At 37.4% G+C, this 18,508-nt stretch overlaps 1 protein-coding gene across 6 annotated transcripts in view; it reads left to right on the top strand.

The window, feature by feature from the left end:
- LOC128685962 (translocation protein SEC62) overlaps nt 1-18,508 on the top strand; it is a 118,913-nt gene that overhangs the window by 56,041 nt on the left and 44,364 nt on the right. For 5 of the 6 annotated variants that reach the window (XM_070083305.1, XM_070083306.1, XM_070083303.1 and 2 more), the window contains one exon: nt 15,590-15,713. In XM_070083305.1, the coding sequence (XP_069939406.1) occupies nt 15,590-15,713 (124 nt within the window). Of the gene's footprint in view, nt 1-15,374; nt 15,396-15,589; nt 15,714-18,508 lie in introns of those variants that run through there. The other variant, XM_070083308.1, reaches the window with a different exon arrangement.

Below are 18,508 nucleotides of genomic sequence, written 5' to 3' on the forward strand. Positions count from 1 at the left end.
AAGCCTTACCTATAAGGTTTACACAATTGAGGATATTAAAGTGATCTCTCCAAAACTCTCTTAGAGTCAGTTGAGTTTCTGAGGTCATTACAAAGCACCTTTCAAACAGAGCTTTTGTGTACAGTTTCTTGAAGTTGGAAATAACCTGCTGGTCCATGGGCTGCAGGAGAGGAGTGGTATTAGGAGGCAAAAACTTCACCTTAATGAAGCTCATGTCCCCATAAAGTCGCTCTGACACGTCTGTAGGATGACCAGGGGCATTGTCTAACACCAGGAGGCACTTAAGTTCTAATTTCTTTTCAGTTAGGTAATTTTTCACATTGGGGGCAAATGCATGGTGTAACCAGTTATAGAAAAATTCCCTAGTGACCCATGCCTTACTGTTTGCCCTCCACAGCACACACAAATTATCCTTGAGGACATTCTTTTGCCTGAACGCTCTGGGAGTTTCAGAGTGATACACTAATAAAGGCTTCACTTTGCAATCACCAGTAGCATTGGCACACATCAACAAAGTAAGCCTGTCTTTCATAGGCTTATGTCCTGGGAGTGCCTTTTCCTCCTGAGTAATGTAGGTCCTGCTTGGCATTTTCTTCCAGAACAGGCCTGTTTCATCACAATTAAACACTTGTTCAGGTTTCAGTCCTTCAGTTTCTATGTACTCCTTGAATTCCTGCACATATTTTTCAGCCGCTTTGTGGTCCGAACTGGCAGCCTCACCATGCCTTATCACACTATGGATGCCACTACGCTTCTTAAATCTCTCAAACCAACCTTTGCTGGCCTTAAATTCACTCACATCATCACTAGTTGCAGGCATTTTTTTAATTAAATCGTCATGCAACTTCCTAGCCTTTTCACATATGATCGCTTGAGAGACGCTATCTCCTGCTATCTGTTTTTCATTTATCCACACCAATAAGAGTCTCTCAACATCTTCCATCAATTGCGATCTTTGTTTCGAAAACACAGTTGAACCTTTGGCAAGAACAGCTTCCTTGATTGTCTTTCTGGTGCCCACAATAGTAGCGATGGTTGATTGGGGTTTCTTGTACAGCTTGACTAGGTCGGCTATACGCACTCCACTTTCATACTTATCAATTATCTCTTTCTTCATCTCTATAGTAATTCTTACCCTTTGAGGTGTAGGGTTGGCACTAGAAGCTTTCTTGGGGCCCATGGTCACTTATTTTCCAGAAACAGCACCGAAAATACTGTAATAATACGAAATATTCCGAGTGTATGCTTGGATGTTACCGCGGAGGCTGGCTGGTAAACAATGGGACGGAGCGGCACATGTGAGGCTGGCTGAGGGCACATTGGACGCGTCTCGGACGAAAATCGGTATGCGGGTTTTTAATCGGTATGCGGGGCAAAAATTTTGCGATAAAAGTAATCGTTATGCGGAAAAATCGCTATGCGATGCCATCGTTATGCGGGGGTCCACTGTAGGTTAAAACAATAAATGGAGAAAAAGAAATTGGAATGACTTATGCAGCAAGTAGCGCCACCAAACAATATCAGCAGGTTGGTGTGGCGACCCTGGAAATTTGAAATTATGCTAGCCAAAATTAGTGCCGAATAACTGAAGGAACCGAATAACTGATTGCCGGATTTGCGATGGCGGACCTGTAATAAATAAAAGGGGTGTAGAGACGTGACTAATGAACAGAGGATATGTTACTTTAGTGTCAAGAATGTCTACATTGTTTATTCTGGACCCTGTTTTGAAATTGACATCCTTTTTAATTTGAGTGAAGTTGGCCAAATTGCCAATTTCTGACTGCTTTATTGGGTAGTTCAAATCGGTAAATGGGCAGTTTCTTGTACTCAATTGATAGAAAAAATGGAGTTCTAAAGAAATAGCTATGAGTTTGGTCAACTGGAACAATAGAATTGGCCAAAAACAGGGCTCAAATTCGGCGAAATCACCTGTGGATATATGTCGCCGAGACCGCTAACTTCGCGGGAGCGTAATTCCGTGAGTTTTCGACCAAATTTTGTACTTTTGGTGTCATTACCATCGGGAAAAGATTCTCTTTCATTTCATAAGAAAAAAAAAATTTTTTGTCTTTGTTTTCAAAAATTTTGCGACACAGAATGGCAGTTTCAGAAAGGGGCTTGTAACAGTCAAAGGGTTAAGGAGACTGATTTACAAAAGGAAAAATGTTTGGTGTTATTATTATTTGGTGTTATTGATTGCCACATCAAATATATTCATCCAAAACATTAGTGATTTTTAGCTTGTCTGGGTTGGTGCCTAAATTAATATGACCCCATTAAAACATGACTATCGGTTAGTTCCTGACATCTTTTTCCAGGATATGACTGTCCATTTGGTCTATACCTGGCCTTGTCCTGCCTATACTCTGGTTTTTCTCAGTCTCTGTATTAAAGTAATAAATTTTCCAGGAAGTTGAACATTTCTATAATAAATACCTTAGCACTACTCTGGTATCTTATTTACATACTTGTGGGCATCTCATAAAATCTATGATGTATACTGTACAGCCTCTCCTCACATAGCGATGTACTCGTTTACCAACGCCTCGGACTTACGACAGGCTCTCTGACCAGTATACAAGCCTAAATAATGTATATTGGAGTTGATTTCCTGTATTCTGTTTATTACAATATACAGTACACTACTGTAAAAACATTTAAAAATATACCAGAAACATTATAAATGGTGCAAAGGTGACATTAAAATAATATCAAAGTTGACACAAACCCACTACCATTATGGTATGCTCCTCACTTAGCGATGAATTTGTTTACCGATGTGGTCTTAGGAACGGAACTCTGTCGTTAAGTGAGGAGAGGCTGTACTTTGGTTTGTTGTTTTATCTCTAACATCTAAGCTACTCCATATGTTCATTCCAGCACTGTACTGCTTGTGATAATTGTCCTAACAAAGCTGTCATGCAGGGTGCTGCTGATAAGGGAACTGGATATCTAAACTTTGACCTTTTGTAAACAATGCCTTTAATTTTACTTGCCTAAATAGCATTTAATTTTTTTTTTTTTTTTAAATTTTGTTGAAAATTTTTGTAGGGCATTTTTGCTCTAGTTAAAATGACAGATTCACTCTTAATATCAGCAGCATCTCATATTTGATGTACAGTATTGCACTTCCTGACTAAAGTTTGGCACTTGACACACATGATCAAAGCTTAAAAGTGTTTTTCAATTTTTTTTTTTGTATGTTTTTATGAAACTTTATTTAAGATGAATTTATTAGTGTATATTAATTTGTTATGCATTATTTTTAATTCACACACACATTGGAAATACTGTACATAAATGTGGTATTTAATCTATTGCATATGTGCATTTTCACTGTACACCATGGTGTACAGTCACCACCACAAACCACCATGGTGGTTTGTGGTGGTGACTTTTCTGACCCTTTTTTTTTTTTTTTTATCTGAAATATGTAGATATTTCTTGTTTCTCATTTTCAAAAATTTATATTATCAATGCCTGCTCCTGTGCATGTCTTAAATATACTCCTACTCCTACTTCCCTTGATCTTCATATCTCCACACCCACAGTTTTATGTCTGTGCCCTATTGTACATCTTTGTCCAGTTCGTAATACAGAAAATTATCAGATGCTTTCCTGTTATTCTCAGTGTTATCTTTATGGTATTTTTTTTTATTATACATTACTATAACAAATACTGTGTTGTTGTTTTGGCTTCATCCTTCAGTGCACTTGATTTTCAGTCTCTAATAGTTATTTATATTTATTTTCCTTGGAATTTTTAAGCACTGTAATTGCATTAAAGAAAGTAAACAAAAATAAGAGATCATCAGTCTATAAAAATGAATTGAAAACTAATCTGGGAAGAAATGTGAATTCTTTATGGAATTCTTTAGATCATGATAGTATACACTATTATGGATTGCAAGCTGATACTTGATCAATTTCATCTAATGTCAATACTAAAGAGATTTCTTTTCACAGAGTTCTGAGTTCCATATCTTTTTCTTTTATTCTACTAAATAAAATGCAGACTGCAGTTTATCAATGCGATCTTGGTATTGGCTTGGTAGAATGTATAATTTAAATCTTATCATACCCAATCTTATTAACCCTTTCAGGGTCCGTGCCATAGATCTACGGCTTTACGTTGAGGGTCCAAACCGTAGATCTACGCCATGAGCTCAGCTCACTCTGATAAGCAGTGAGCTGTAAATTTGGGCCTAGATATGAGAGAATACATTTATGTAGTATGTGTGCACCACATAAAACAAATCCTGCAGCACACATTGCATAATGAGACCGTAATTTTTTATTAAAACAGCAAATTTGCAGTGTTTTTTCGTATGTTTTTTTTATAGTTATATTGTGATTTCTTGGTCTCGTTTGATAGAATGGAAGATATATTACAGAAATAGAGATGATTTTGATTGGTTTTAGGATTGAAAATGGCTGGAAACTGAGCTCAAAGTAGCAGAAATGTTAAATTATTGCTGATGTTCAAGAGTAAACAAATGACCTCACACGTCTAATACACACCAGCTGGTGGGTCTAATATACATTCACAAATGTGCTGATATTATTTATACAATTATTACAATATTGCATGACAGTAAATCTTCTATTTTTTGGTTTGAATAAGAATTCATTATGCGAGTTAAAAATCAAAATGGAATTCATTAGTAAAGCCTGAAAACTTAACTAATGAACAGAGGAAATGTTAGTTTAGTGCCAGGAATGCCTGCATTGTTTATTCTAGACCCTATTTTGAAATTGGAATATTTTGAACTTTGCACTAAATTGGCCAAATTCCCAATTTCCAGTCACTTTATTTTGTAGTTGAAGCAGTTGAGTTGGCAATTTCTTGTGCTCAGTTGGTAGAATAGAAGTAATACTAGTGAAATAGCTAAGAATTTTGTCAGCTGGAATAAGGTAATTGGCCTAAAATGGAAGTCAAAGACCACAAAATTGCTGATACATAAATATTGTTGACACATCAAAATTAGCGAGAGCATAATTTTGTCAATTTTCCATCAAATTTCGTACTTTTTGTTTTGTTACTTTCAGAGAAAGATTCTCTACCATTTCATAAGAAAAAATAAAATTATTTTTTGAAAATTCTTGGACACAGGTGCGCATTTTGAAATTTGGCCTCTGGACCCTGAAAGGGTTAAATAATAATAATAATAATAATCTTTAACCCTTTGGTTGTCACAACCCCAAATCCTGAAGTGTCTACTGGTGTTGCAAAATATTTGAAAAAAAATTATTTTTTCTTGTGAAATGATAGAGAATCTTATTCCGATGATAATGACTCCAAAAGTACGAAATTTGATGGAAAACTAACGGAATTATGCTCTCACGAAGTTAACCTTGGCAACATTTATGGATCGGCAATTTCGTCCACTTCGAGCCCTATTTTCGGCAATTCCATTGTTCCAGCCCACAAAACTCATAGCTATTTCTTTAGAACTCCATTTGTTCTATCGACTGAGTGCAAGAAACCGCCCATTTACCGATTTTATCTACCCAGTAAAGTGGTCAGAAATTGGCAACTTGGCCAATTTCATGCAAATTAAAGAATGTCAATTTCAAAATAGGGTCCAGAATGAACACTGCAGACATTCCTGGCACTAAAATAACATTTTTCTCTGTTCATCGGTCACATCTCCAGGCCTCTGTTATAATACTCTTGCTTTCTGTTTTGAATTTTTATTAACACAAAAAAAAAAGATTACAATTATTACTTTATTGCAGACTACTGCAATATTGTAATAATTGTATAAATAATGTCAACCCATTCGTGACTGCATACTAGAATGGCTAGTTGGACATTTATTGGACAGTAATGTCATTTGTTTACTCTTGAGCATCGGCAAAAATCGAACATTTCTGCCACTTTGAGCTCCATTTCAAGATCCTTTTCCTAGTAAAACCAATCAAAGTCACTTCTATTTCTATAATATGTTTTCCATTCTATCAAATGAGACCAAGAAAACAAGAATACAACCATAAATACTATATGAAAATACGCCTCAAAATCAGCGTTTTAATCCAAAAACATGGTCGGAGATTTTTTTTTTCTCGTTATGCACTGCGTGCTGCAGGATTATTTTTATACTGCACACACTGACCACACAGACCCATTCTCTCACATGTGGGCCTAGCAGCTTTCTCCTGCTTGATTTGAAGCCACTAGAATTTTTGAGTATACATCCAACACATTGGCTCGTAAGACATGTATATATGACCAAAACAGTCAAAGGGCTAAAAGTATAGGAATTTCAGGCAGACTTTAACTAAGGCTAAAACTAATTCATACTATAAAATGCATATTTGTGGAGCTGTTTAAATTTGAGTATAGTATAAGGTATTGGTCAGTAAGATGGACAAACCATTTACAGCAGGTCCTAGACTTACGGTAGGGTGTTGTGACCTAGTGTTCTGCACTAACGATATAAGCATTATGAGCTCTTAATTTGCAGTTACAATAATTACAAATTTGTACTGTATTCAGACCATCTTTGTTTTCAATAAATAGTTTTTCTTGGCCAATTTTTCACCAAATTCATTCAAATTCTGTATATGTTCATATCAGGCATTTTAAGAATACAGTGGGTATGCTATAACGAATCTAATTGTACAACATAATATTTATAAAAATAATACGTTAAAAAAAATACAAAATTTAAATAAGTTCAGTGGGGAGCCGACTACACGGTGAAAAAATATAGCAACTGATGCTCTTGCTTCGAGCCACAGTACAGTGATATTCGTGTGCAGTGTGCAAGTAGTCCCGCCGAACCAATATTTTAAATTTTATAGGGAAAACTTTTGTTATGTAAATTCAACATGTTGGCCCTCTCCACCAAGGCAGGGTTATGTAAATTTTTGTTATATAAACCATTCGTTGTAGCATACCCCACTGTATTCATGTTTGGTAATACGTATTGGTAATAACTTTAGCTTTAATAATTACAATTTTGTTAAATTATTTTTCATGGCATTACTTTTTTGCCCTATACAGTAAAACAGTGTACTGTAAATGAATTTTATGAATGTGTGGAGTTTTGCTAAGGCTAAATATACTTATCTTTTTTTCCTTTTATTATTCACCATTTGCAGTGACATATGGTTTGTTTGATGCTCATATATGTTAGGCTTATATTTGTTTGGTAAAGACTGGTCAAGAGATGCAGATATATAAAAAATGCATTTGTGTTTTGGTAGCTTTGGTGTGTAATGGTCAGTAGTTGAGGCCAGAGGGTTAAGCATCATCTCTTGACACTCTCCTGTCCTCCCTGCTGCCTGCGTATTGGATATTCAGTGTGAGGAGCAGGAGAGTGGGAGCTGTTAGTTTTTTCAATTTATTTAATAAGTTATTCTCCATTTTTGACCCTTCTAATTTGCATAAAAATTGTTCAGTTACAATTTTCTAGAAAATGTCTTAAGTCAGCATTGGTATTGTGGTTTTCAGAAGATGTGGGGTGAACAGTAGTGTGTATGACTGGCATTTATATTTAGTAGGCTAAAGGACTTTGGTAAAGGTATAATATGCTACTTATAATTAAGAGTTTGCTGCTTCTAATAGCTACCTGTAGATGAGTGGTGATTGGTTTGAGGTGGGTACGAGGTGAAAATTATTACCAACTTGAAGGTCATGATTCTCTTTTATTTTAGTGAGTTTTACTTCTGTATAAATAACATGACTACTGTAACAAATAGTGGTATACTGGTAATGGCTTTAATATACAAAATATGTACCGGTATAGAATAATGAAATTTATTCACCTTAGAGAGAGAAATTATGACTTACTACTGAATAACCATTTATTTTTTACTATTTTTTTATGCTTACTCTTTATATATAATGCAGACATAAACCTAATACATTATAAACTACATGTCATCACACTGCTTTGTGGTGTTTACCTGAAATGTTTATAACTGAAAAAAGTAATGTAAGTCATTGAAAATCTTTCTTGAAATATAGATATTTTTACACTTTTTATATTAGAATGAATTTGATGTCAAGAATACTTTTAACTATATTTTACAGTAGACCATCGATTAACACAGGTTCCTTTGAAATGTTTTCACGTCTTACACTTTGTAAAATTAGATTTAAACGGTTCTGCTTCTCGGTAGGAAAAAAATTTCAGTGCCGCAAGCTGGACAGTGGGGATCTTTCCCTGTGTCGTGAGCACTAGGCAGTCTGCCTGTGGGTCAGGCCATTATCTTTTATGGGGGAGACCCTAGTTTCCTACCCTGCCACATTCATACCAGTGCTCCGTATATGCACATCCAGTACAGTGCCCAGCAATGTCTGTGAATTGGGTTTTGGTCTTTTCATTACCATACATTACATCTTCCAAGGAATCTTGGCACCCAAGAGACATGCAAATGATGCAGGAAGTTTCAAGAAAAAGTTAAAACGTTCAGGTCTTGCAGTTATGAAGAAAATCAAGATACAGGAGGGCCCCGCTTTACAGCGTTTCACTTTACGGCGTTCCGCTAATACGATCATTTCAAATTATGACCAAAACTCGCTATACGGCTCCCCCCACCTGACTTTCTAATACAGTCACCGCGCCCCACCCTGTTTGTTTACATTCTTCGTGAGCTCAGTAAGCACTAAGTCTCTCCATTTTGTCTGGAAACTCCAAAATTTCAAATGTTTTTAAAAGTTATTTCATATTTTATATATACACTGATAATTATACTTATGTATACCTGTACTTAAATAAACTTACATACTGTGCTGGCATGCAGGTACACATTAAAATCAGTAAGAGTGTCTTATGTCTCCAGACGTCATATTAGTAATGATAATAATAATCATCGAGTCTCATTTAACCCTTTGACTGTTTCCGACGTATAAATACATCTTACGAGCCAATGTTTCTGACGTATTTATACGCACAAATTCTAGCGGCTTCAAATCGCGCGCCAAAGGCCTGGTAGGCCTACACGGGAGAGAATGGGTCTCAGTGGTCGGTGTGCACCCTGTGAAAAAAATCTCGGACCTAGCGGTGCATTGTGGGAACGCCATGTTGTCAGTCCATTTTCACCATGCCTCTCGGTAAGAAGTTCCTCACTCCTCGGCGGATTGGAGGTCTTTTGTTCCCAAGTGATAGCTCTAACAGCGATGAAAATGTCAGTGACAGTGAATTCAAGGGTTTTCAAGTGAGTGTTACCGAAAAAAGTGCCCAGGATAACGTAAATAGTGACGAAAACCCAGATGACCCACAACCTTCGACCTCTGGTGCTGTGCCGGCTTGTTCACATTCACCTTCGCCTGTACCAGGACGAAAGAGGAAACTATTTGGTCGTGTACAACACCCTGATGATAGCAGTGATAGTGATAGTGATAGTGATAGTGATTTCAAGGTCATTGAAAGCAGTTCTAGTGACAGTGAGAGTGAATATTCCCCAGTGAAGCGCCAGTATGTACGACGTAGCATGCGGTCTGGTAGTGTTTCATATGTTGTTCCAAGGGGAAGGAGAAACTCTGGGAGCACATCCCGTGGCCCAACACCACGACCTGATAGTGAAGATGATGATATTGTAACGATGGGTATGAATGGTGACAGTGAGGGAGGAGGCAGTGGTGGTGATAGTGAGGGTGGCACGGCCCATGTGGCACCATCACCGGGCCACGCTACTAGCCACGCGGCTGACTCAGCAGAACAACCAGCCTCACCCTACCCCACACTGCCACAACCTGCACCACCACAACCTGCACAGCCACAACCACAGCCACAACCACGGTACAATATCCAGACCCCACCAGCAGACCGCATCTGGGATTGGCAGGACGGTGACGAGTTTGTTCCCAGTCCCCATGACTTTGATGAAACACAAAGTGGAATAAAGCCATCTTGTCCACTTGGGAACAATGCCAGTGAACTGGACTGCTTTGAGTTATTCTTCGATGAACCCCTGATGGACATCATTGTCAGGGAAACCAACACATACTGTGAATACACCATGGCAAATACAATTCTCTCACCAAAATCACGGCTACACAAGTGGAAGGAGACAACTGTGGCAGAGATGTACCTGTTTTTTGCCACAATAATGCTTATGCCACATGTGTATAAGCACACTGTCACCACATACTGGACAACAGATCGCCTGATTTCAACTCCAGGTTTTAGTGACATTATAGGTGTCAATCGTTTCCTGATACTGTTGCGTATGTTACACTTTTCAGACAAAACCAGGCCTGACAGAAGCGACAGGTTATATAAGATAAGAAATGTGTTTATGTACCTGAAACAAAAGTGCTGCATGTATTTTTATCCCTTCAGGAAGCTTGTTATTGATGAGTCCTTGATTTTATTCAAAGGAAGACTCTCATTCAAGCAATATATACCAAGCAAGAGGAAACGCTTTGGTATAAAGCTATTTGTACTGTGTGATTGCAGAAGTGGTCTTGTTTTAGATATTATTGTGTACACTGGCAGTAATACTTTGAGAGATACCATGAAGTTATTGGGTATCTCTGGTGATGTGGTTCGAACAATGATGGAACCATATCTTGGTAAGGGGCATATGTTATTTACTGATAACTGGTACACAAGCCCCTTACTCAGTGATTTCTTGCGAGTGAACTTGACAGACGTGTGTGGCACAGTGCGTGGTAATCGCAAACATATGCCAAGGTTCGACGCTGGCACTCGCAGAGGTGAGGTGCAAGCCTTTGCTGCCAATGACATCATGGCATTTCGGTGGCATGACAAACGTGATGTCACATTGTTGACATCAGTTCACACAAACGAAATGGTACCCAGTGGCAGGGACAACAGAGACCAATGAACCCATTCTAAAGCCTGCAGCTGTCATGGACTACAACCTCAATATGCGCTTAGTGGACAAATGTGACATGCAGATTGGGTTTGCAGACTGTGTACGCAAGAGTTATAAGTGGTATATCAAACTTTTTTTCCATCTTGTTGATATCTCTATGCTAAATGCTTATAACATATACAAGTTGAAGACCAACAAAACACCAAAATATGGTGAATTTTGCCTGTCAGTAATCAGACAAATAATTGCAAAGTACAAAGGAGCAACTCCTGCAATAGACCAGCGCCCACAGACGTCATCTCGTTTGAGGCCTGGTGATCACTACCCCATACAACTGCCTCCTACTACTGCCAAGAAAAATGCTCAGAAGAGGTGTTATGTATGTATGCATACCACAAAACGCCCACAAACACGCAGAGACACTCGTTTTATGTGTGAGGAGTGTGAAGTGCCCCTCTGCATATACCCATGTTTCAAAGAGTTCCACAAGCTGCAGCAGTTCTAGGAACGTGGTTAGTGACTGTACATATGTATATATATTATGGAACAATAGTAATAAACATTGTTTTGTATTGTTTGTTTGTGTAAACAAAGTGTATACACAAACTAATAGTGATAAAGTTTGTTCTGTTATTGTGTTGTAAATAATGAGTGTATATTTGAACAATGCACCTTACATTGGTCTCACAGGCCACATAAGTTACCTGGAAAAGAAAAATATTGAAAAATGCAAGAAACCTTTGAATTAGAGTAAATAAAAGAATACCGGGCGGGCGGCAGTCGCCGCTGTTGCCATACGCACGTCGATTTCTGCAAACTTTGCGGCTCTATATCTCGGTAAGTACTGATGGCAAAAATTTTTTTTTAGGCTTAAAACACTAGTAAAAATATTCCTAACATTTTCATAAGAAAAAATAATTTTTTTTTTTTTCGAATATTTGGCGACATAGAATGACAGTTTCAGACAGGGCCCTGAAACAGTCAAAGGGTTAAATGTCGTATATTTCGTTAAATACACATTTTCATTAATCCATCTATGATATTTTCTCAAAATTATATAATAAACACGATACATAACATAAAAAGATGATAAATACACCCCACAATAGAATAAATAAACATAAATATGAGATGTGGTAGCAGACGACTTGCACAAGTGACGCCATATTAGAAATGATAATAATAATAATAATAATCACCGAGTCTCATTAAATGTTGTATATTACGTTAATATACACATTTTCATTAATCCATCCATGATATTTTTTTCAAAATTATATAATAAACACGATACATAACATAAAAAGATGATAAATACACCCTACAATAGAATAAATAAACATAAATATGAGATGTGGTAGCCAGATAACTTGTACAAGTGATGCCAAGAATAACATTTTCTCTAATCTAACATAAGAGAAAATGTGTTACTGGGGGTAACTGTAGAAAATTATTCCTTTCGTATGTATGTAAGTTTATTCAGGTATACACAAATACAGTTACACAGATTATCATACATAACAACATATGTGTAGAGAACCTAGGATAACCCAAAAAAGTCAGAGTGACTTATTTCCATTACCTTCACTCAGAGCATCATTTCTTCTCAAAATGATGTTACATGAGAATGGGAGTGTTCTTCTTTATTTATTCTACCGTATCAATGTAGAGACAACCTGTACACAATGTAACTTGTACACAAACCAGACGTGTACACTTTGTTTAAAAAACATACCTTCGCCTGGTTTGTTTACATAACTCTGCGCCTGTACTCTCTCATGCACTCATTCTTTCTCTCTCTCATTTATTCGTTTTATCTCATTTACTTACTCCTGACCCTACATTAAGACTACAAATATTTTAAGGTAAGTAATGAGTGAACTGTATATACATTTTATCGCTCTGGGATGCTTAAATGAAATAGAATATTATGTGTAGGTGGGTTGGCCTGGTATGGTAGCCCAGCTGACTACCATACATACCACACTTGATTTTTTACAATAAATACTACTCATCTCACCCTATATTTTAAGGTAAGTAACGAGTGAACTGTATATACATTTTATCGCTCTGGGATGCTTAAATATCATAGAATTGTATGTGTGGGTGGGGTGGCCTGGTATGGTAGCCTGGCTGACTACCATACATACCACACTTGATTTCTTACAATAAATACTACTTGTCTCACCCTAGATTAAGACTATAAATATTTTAAGGTAAGTAATGAGTGCACTATGTGTGTATTATACTTTTTTATTGTTTTTTGATGCCTGGTTCTATTGCTAACTTAATATATGTTAGTGTAAACTTGTTATCTAGTGTTTGTATGCATCTGTAAGTGGAAAAAAAGGGTGTTCCACTTTACGGCGGTTTCCGCTTTACGGCGGTAGCCTGGAACCTAACCAGCCGTGTAAGTGGGGCCCTACTGTATTAGATAAGCTTAAATGTGGTGCATGTGTGGTGGATATGGCGAGTGCTTATGTTGTTAATGAAATGTCGATTCTTATGACTAAAAAGAGTGAAGCAAATATGCGGGCTTGTGCAGTGAATAACCCGGGCTGTCGTCTGATTTACTGACTTGATTGACCTACTGACTTGACTGATTTTCCGACTTGACTGGCTTACCAACTTGACTGATTTACTGAATGACTTTACTGATTGACTTACTGAATGACTTGATTAATATACTGACAGCTTGCTAACTTGACTGACCTACTTAACTAATTTACTGAATGACTTGACTGACTGACTTGAATGAGTGACCTATTGATTATTGACCAGACTACCATCCACCTCAGCCCAGATGGGCCTCAGCATACCTCTCCACTCCCTCCCTCACAATCATTGACAAATACCAGCAACCACAATTTAAGGTAATAAATATTTCTGTTGCATTTGTAGTCTTAAACAGAAAAAAAACATGCCTAACGACACAAACAACAATCGCATTATTTTTATTTGTGTAAGATTTGGAGACTTAACAAAAAGTTGTTTGGCTTTTTTGGGAGTCCTTGGAACGTAACCCTCTTTTTCCCATACGTTCTTCAGTTCCTTTAACACGGAGTTTGTCTAACACTGCATTTTCAGGAATGTAACTACCATGTTAATCAACGGTCTACTGTATATTATAATCCCTGAAGAGATAAGTCTTGATGCTGGTGAGAAGCTCATGAGCCAAAGAATTGGATATGTCCTCTTTTCTGTTTTCCTTGAATTTACCCTGATTGCCTCTCATTATCCTAGACACTGTATGATTACCATGGTCTTAATGCTTCTCCATGAATGTGCTGTAATTATATATAAAAATATATAAGTATAAAATTTTTATTATTTAGCCATATACAATATTTAATTAAGAATAATAGGTGGAAGGTTTGGAAACCTTATGGCCTCTTGCTCTGTATCATATGGTGAAGGTGGTTAATAATCTTAATCACAAAAATACTCTAGATGTTAATACTATTTGTTAATTTAGCAGACTGCATTTATTATGTTGTCATTTATATAACTAACAAGAACAGTTATGGTAATTCTGTCATTACAGGTGTTAGGCTTTCTAAGAATTTTTTCTTGTTTGACCCTTTCAGGGTCAAGAGCCCTGATCTCAAACTTGCTCTCAGGGTTGAATAATTTAAAAAAAAAAAATTTAATCTCATGAAATGATAGAGAATCTTTTTCTGAAGGTAATGAAACCAAAAGTACAAAATTTGATGAAAAACTTACAGAATTACTCTCTCACAAAGTTAGCAGTCTAAGTGATATTTACACATTGGCAATTTTACCCACTCTGCGCCCTATTTTTGGCCACTTCACAGTTGACCAATCTTGGCTATTTTGCTATTATTACTTCTGTCAATTAAGTACAAGAAACTGCCCATTTACCTATTTCAAGTACCTAATAAAGTGATTGTAATTTGGCCAGTTTCTCACAAAATTAAAAAAATGCTAATTTAAAAACAGGGTCCAGAATAAACACTGTAGACATTCCTGGCACTAAAAAAACATTTCCTCTGTTCCTTAGTCACATCTCTAGGCCCCTCTTATATTACACTTGCTTTCCATTTTTTATTTTTATTCACAAAAAATAGAAGATTTATTGTTATGCTGATTACTGCATAATTGTAATAATTGTATAAATAATGTCATTGTATTCCTAAATGTGTATAAGACTGGCAAGCTGAATGTGTATTGGACAGGTGACGTCATTTGTGTGCTCTGGAATATTGGCAAAAACAGAACATTTCCGTTAATTTGAGCTCAATTTCTTGCTACTTTCAGTCCTGAAACCAATCAAAATCATCTCTATTTCTGTAAGATATCTTCCATTCTATCAAATGAAAACAAGAAACCGAGAATACAGTGATAAAAATCATACAAAAATACATCACAAAGTCACTGTTTTAAACCAAAAACACAGTCACATTTTTTTTCTCATGCACTGCATGCTGCAGGATTTTTTTTATATGGTGCACACTTACCACATAGATCCATTCTCTAATATGTATGCTCAGATTTACCACTCACAGCTTGTCTGAGTGAGCCGAGTTCATGGCGTTGCACTTCAGGACTGACACTGGCTTCAAAGCTGTTATATAATGGTACTGACACTGAAAGGGTTAAAATTGAGCTACATGACTTACTAGGAAGCTCAGGATTCGTAGTAGGTCATGTTAAATATTATATTCTATCACTTTTTCTTTTACTAATTTTTTTTATCCTCTATTGTTCCAAATGCTAGTAACCTATTATTATCGTGAGTATATTTCTTGATAAAAATGAGTCTTTATTTCAGGACATTCCAATACCTGTGGAGGAGAAGCCCAGCAAGCAGGAATATTCAGTAGCTACTTACTTAAAGAAGAACTGTCCCACAAAGAAAACAAAGTTTCTCAACCACCAGGTTAACTACTTTTATGGTAAGCTATTTCTTCCAATCAGCACCAGCACCACCACCTCCCTCCTCTCTCCTACTACTGCTATTTTTATTACTGCTGTGACTGCTTCTACTACTGCTCCTATTACTGCTACTGCTCTATTATTGCTACTACACCTACCATCCAACTTACGACCTGCTCAACATACGACCACTCGACTTACAACCGTGTTTTGTACGCAAATGTTCTGGGGAATAAACAACTGTTTGTGTTGTATACAGTGTTTCTCCTAAACCTTACAGTATAAAATACAGTACAAACAGCATAAAAAGTAAAGTAAAAAATGAAATGCCAAAATAAAACAATAAAATAAAATCATTACAATAATATGATACCGATATTCAGTAGTAAGGTTCGACTTGTGTCCATTTTGACTTACGACTGGTTGGTTGGAACCAAGTTTGGTCGTAAGTCAGATGGTACTTGTATATACACCTACCATCCGACTTACGACCGAGTTCGGTTCCGAGAAACCGGTCGTAAGTCGAAATGGTCGCAAGTCGAACTATACTACTGAATATCAACAAAACATTTTTGTAATGACTTTATTTTATTGTTTTATTTTGGTATTTCATGTTTTACTTTACTTTTTATGCTGTAAGTACTGTATTTTATACTGTAAAGTTTAGGATAAACACTGTGTACAACACAAATAGTTGTTTATTTCCCAGAAGCTTGGCATAAAAAACACGGTCGCAAGTCGAGTGGTCGCAAGTCGAGTGGTCGTAAGTCGAGTGGTCGTAAGTCGAGTGGTCGTAAGTCGACCAGATCGTAAGTCGGATGGTAGGTGTATACTATTGCTCATACTAAAACTATTACTAGTTTTTTCTTTTTCTATAATCTTAATTCACTATGGTCATATTAGTCTGTGACCAAGCTAATTTCATTATCACTTACAGTGGAACCCTGAGTTTTGGCCGTAAACTGTTCCAGGAGCTAGGCCTAAACTCAAAATAGCCTAAAGTTGAAGCAATATTTCCCATAAGAAATAATGTAAATACAATTAATCCGTTCCAGACCCACAAAAATATTCACAAAAAATACTTTTTAAAGAATACAGTGGAACCTCTACTTGTGAGCACATCCACGTGCAAGTTTTTCCAAATACGAGCAGTCGATGGGTCATTTGTTTGTTGGACTATCTTATTGAAACCTGGGGAATATATGATGGAAAGATGCTTCTTAACTTACACAGTGGACCCTCGACCAATGATGGCATTGATTAACGATAAATCCGACTAACGATACATTTTAACACAAAAATTTTGCCTCAACTAGCGCTAAAAAACCCGACCAATGCTATTCGTTCCGTTCGAGACGCGTCCACTTTGGCCTGAGCGCGCCTCACTTGTCCCATGGGTGCCAGTGTTTACAAGCCAGCCAGCCACCGCTGTCACTTCCAAACATACAATTGGAACATTTCATATTATCACAGCGTTTGTAGTGATTGCACCTGCAAAATAAGTCACCATGGGCCCCAAGGAAGCTTCTAGTGCCAACCCTACAGCAAAAAGGGTGAGAATTACTATGGAGATGAAGAAAGAGATCATTGCTAAGTATGAAAGTGGAGTGCGTGTCTCCGAGCTGGTCAGGTTGTATAGTAAACCCCAGTCAACCATCGTTACTATTATGGGCAAGAAAACAGCAATCAAGGAAGCTGTTCTTGCCACAGGTGCAACTATGTTTTCAAAACTGAGATCGCAAGTGATAGAAGATGTTGAGAGACTCTTATTGGTGTGGATAAACGAAAAACAGATAGCAGGAGATAGCATCTCTCAAGCGATCATAAGTGAAAAGGCTAGGAAGTTGCATGATGATTTAATTAAAAAAATGCCAGCAACTAGTGGTGATGTGAGTGAATTTAAGGCCAGCAAAGGTTGGTTTGAGAGATTTAAGAAGCGTAGTGGCATTCATAGTGTGATAAGGCATGGTGAGGCTGCCAGTTCAGACCACAAAGCAGCTGAAAAATATGTGCAGGAATTCAAGGAGTACATAGACAGTGAAGGACTGAAACCTGAACAAGTGTTTAATTGTGACAAAACGACGAAACAGGCCTGTTTTGGAAGAAAATGCCAAGCAGGACGTGCATTACTCAGGAGGAAAAGGCACTTCCAGGACATAAGCCTATGAAAGACAGGCTTACTCTGTTGATGTGTGCCAATGCTAGTGGTGATTGCAAAGTGAAGCCTTTATTGGTGTATCACTCTGAAACTCCCAGAGTGTTCAGGAAAAACAATGTCCTCAAGGTTAATTTGTGTGTGCTGTGGAGGGCAAACAGTAAGGCATGGGTCACTAGGGACTTTTTCTATGACTGGTTACACCATGCATTTGCCTCCACTGTGAAAAATTACCTCCTGGAAAATAAATTGGACCTTAAGTGCCTCCTGGTATTAGACAATGCTCCTGGTCATCCTTCAGACTTGGCAGAGCTTCATTTAGGTGAAGTTTTTGCCTCCTAATACCACTCCTCTCCTGCAGCCCATGGACCAGCAGGTCATTTCCAACTTCAAAGGTGCTTTGTAGTGACCTCAGAAACTCAACTGACTCTAAGAGAGTTTTGGAGAGATCACTTTACCATCCTCAATTGTGTAAACATTATAGGTAAGGCTTGGGAGGGAGTGACTAAGAGGACCTTGAACTCTGCTTGGAAAAAACTGTGGCCAGAATGTGTAGACAAAAGGGATTTTGAAGGGTTTGAGGCTAACCCTGAGAATCCTATGCCAGTTGAGGAATCCACTGTGGCACTGGGGAAGTCCTTGGGGTTGGAGGTTAGTGGG

This window comes from Cherax quadricarinatus, chromosome 9 (genome assembly GCF_038502225.1).
Source record: "Cherax quadricarinatus isolate ZL_2023a chromosome 9, ASM3850222v1, whole genome shotgun sequence".
Taxonomy (NCBI): domain Eukaryota; kingdom Metazoa; phylum Arthropoda; class Malacostraca; order Decapoda; family Parastacidae; genus Cherax; species Cherax quadricarinatus.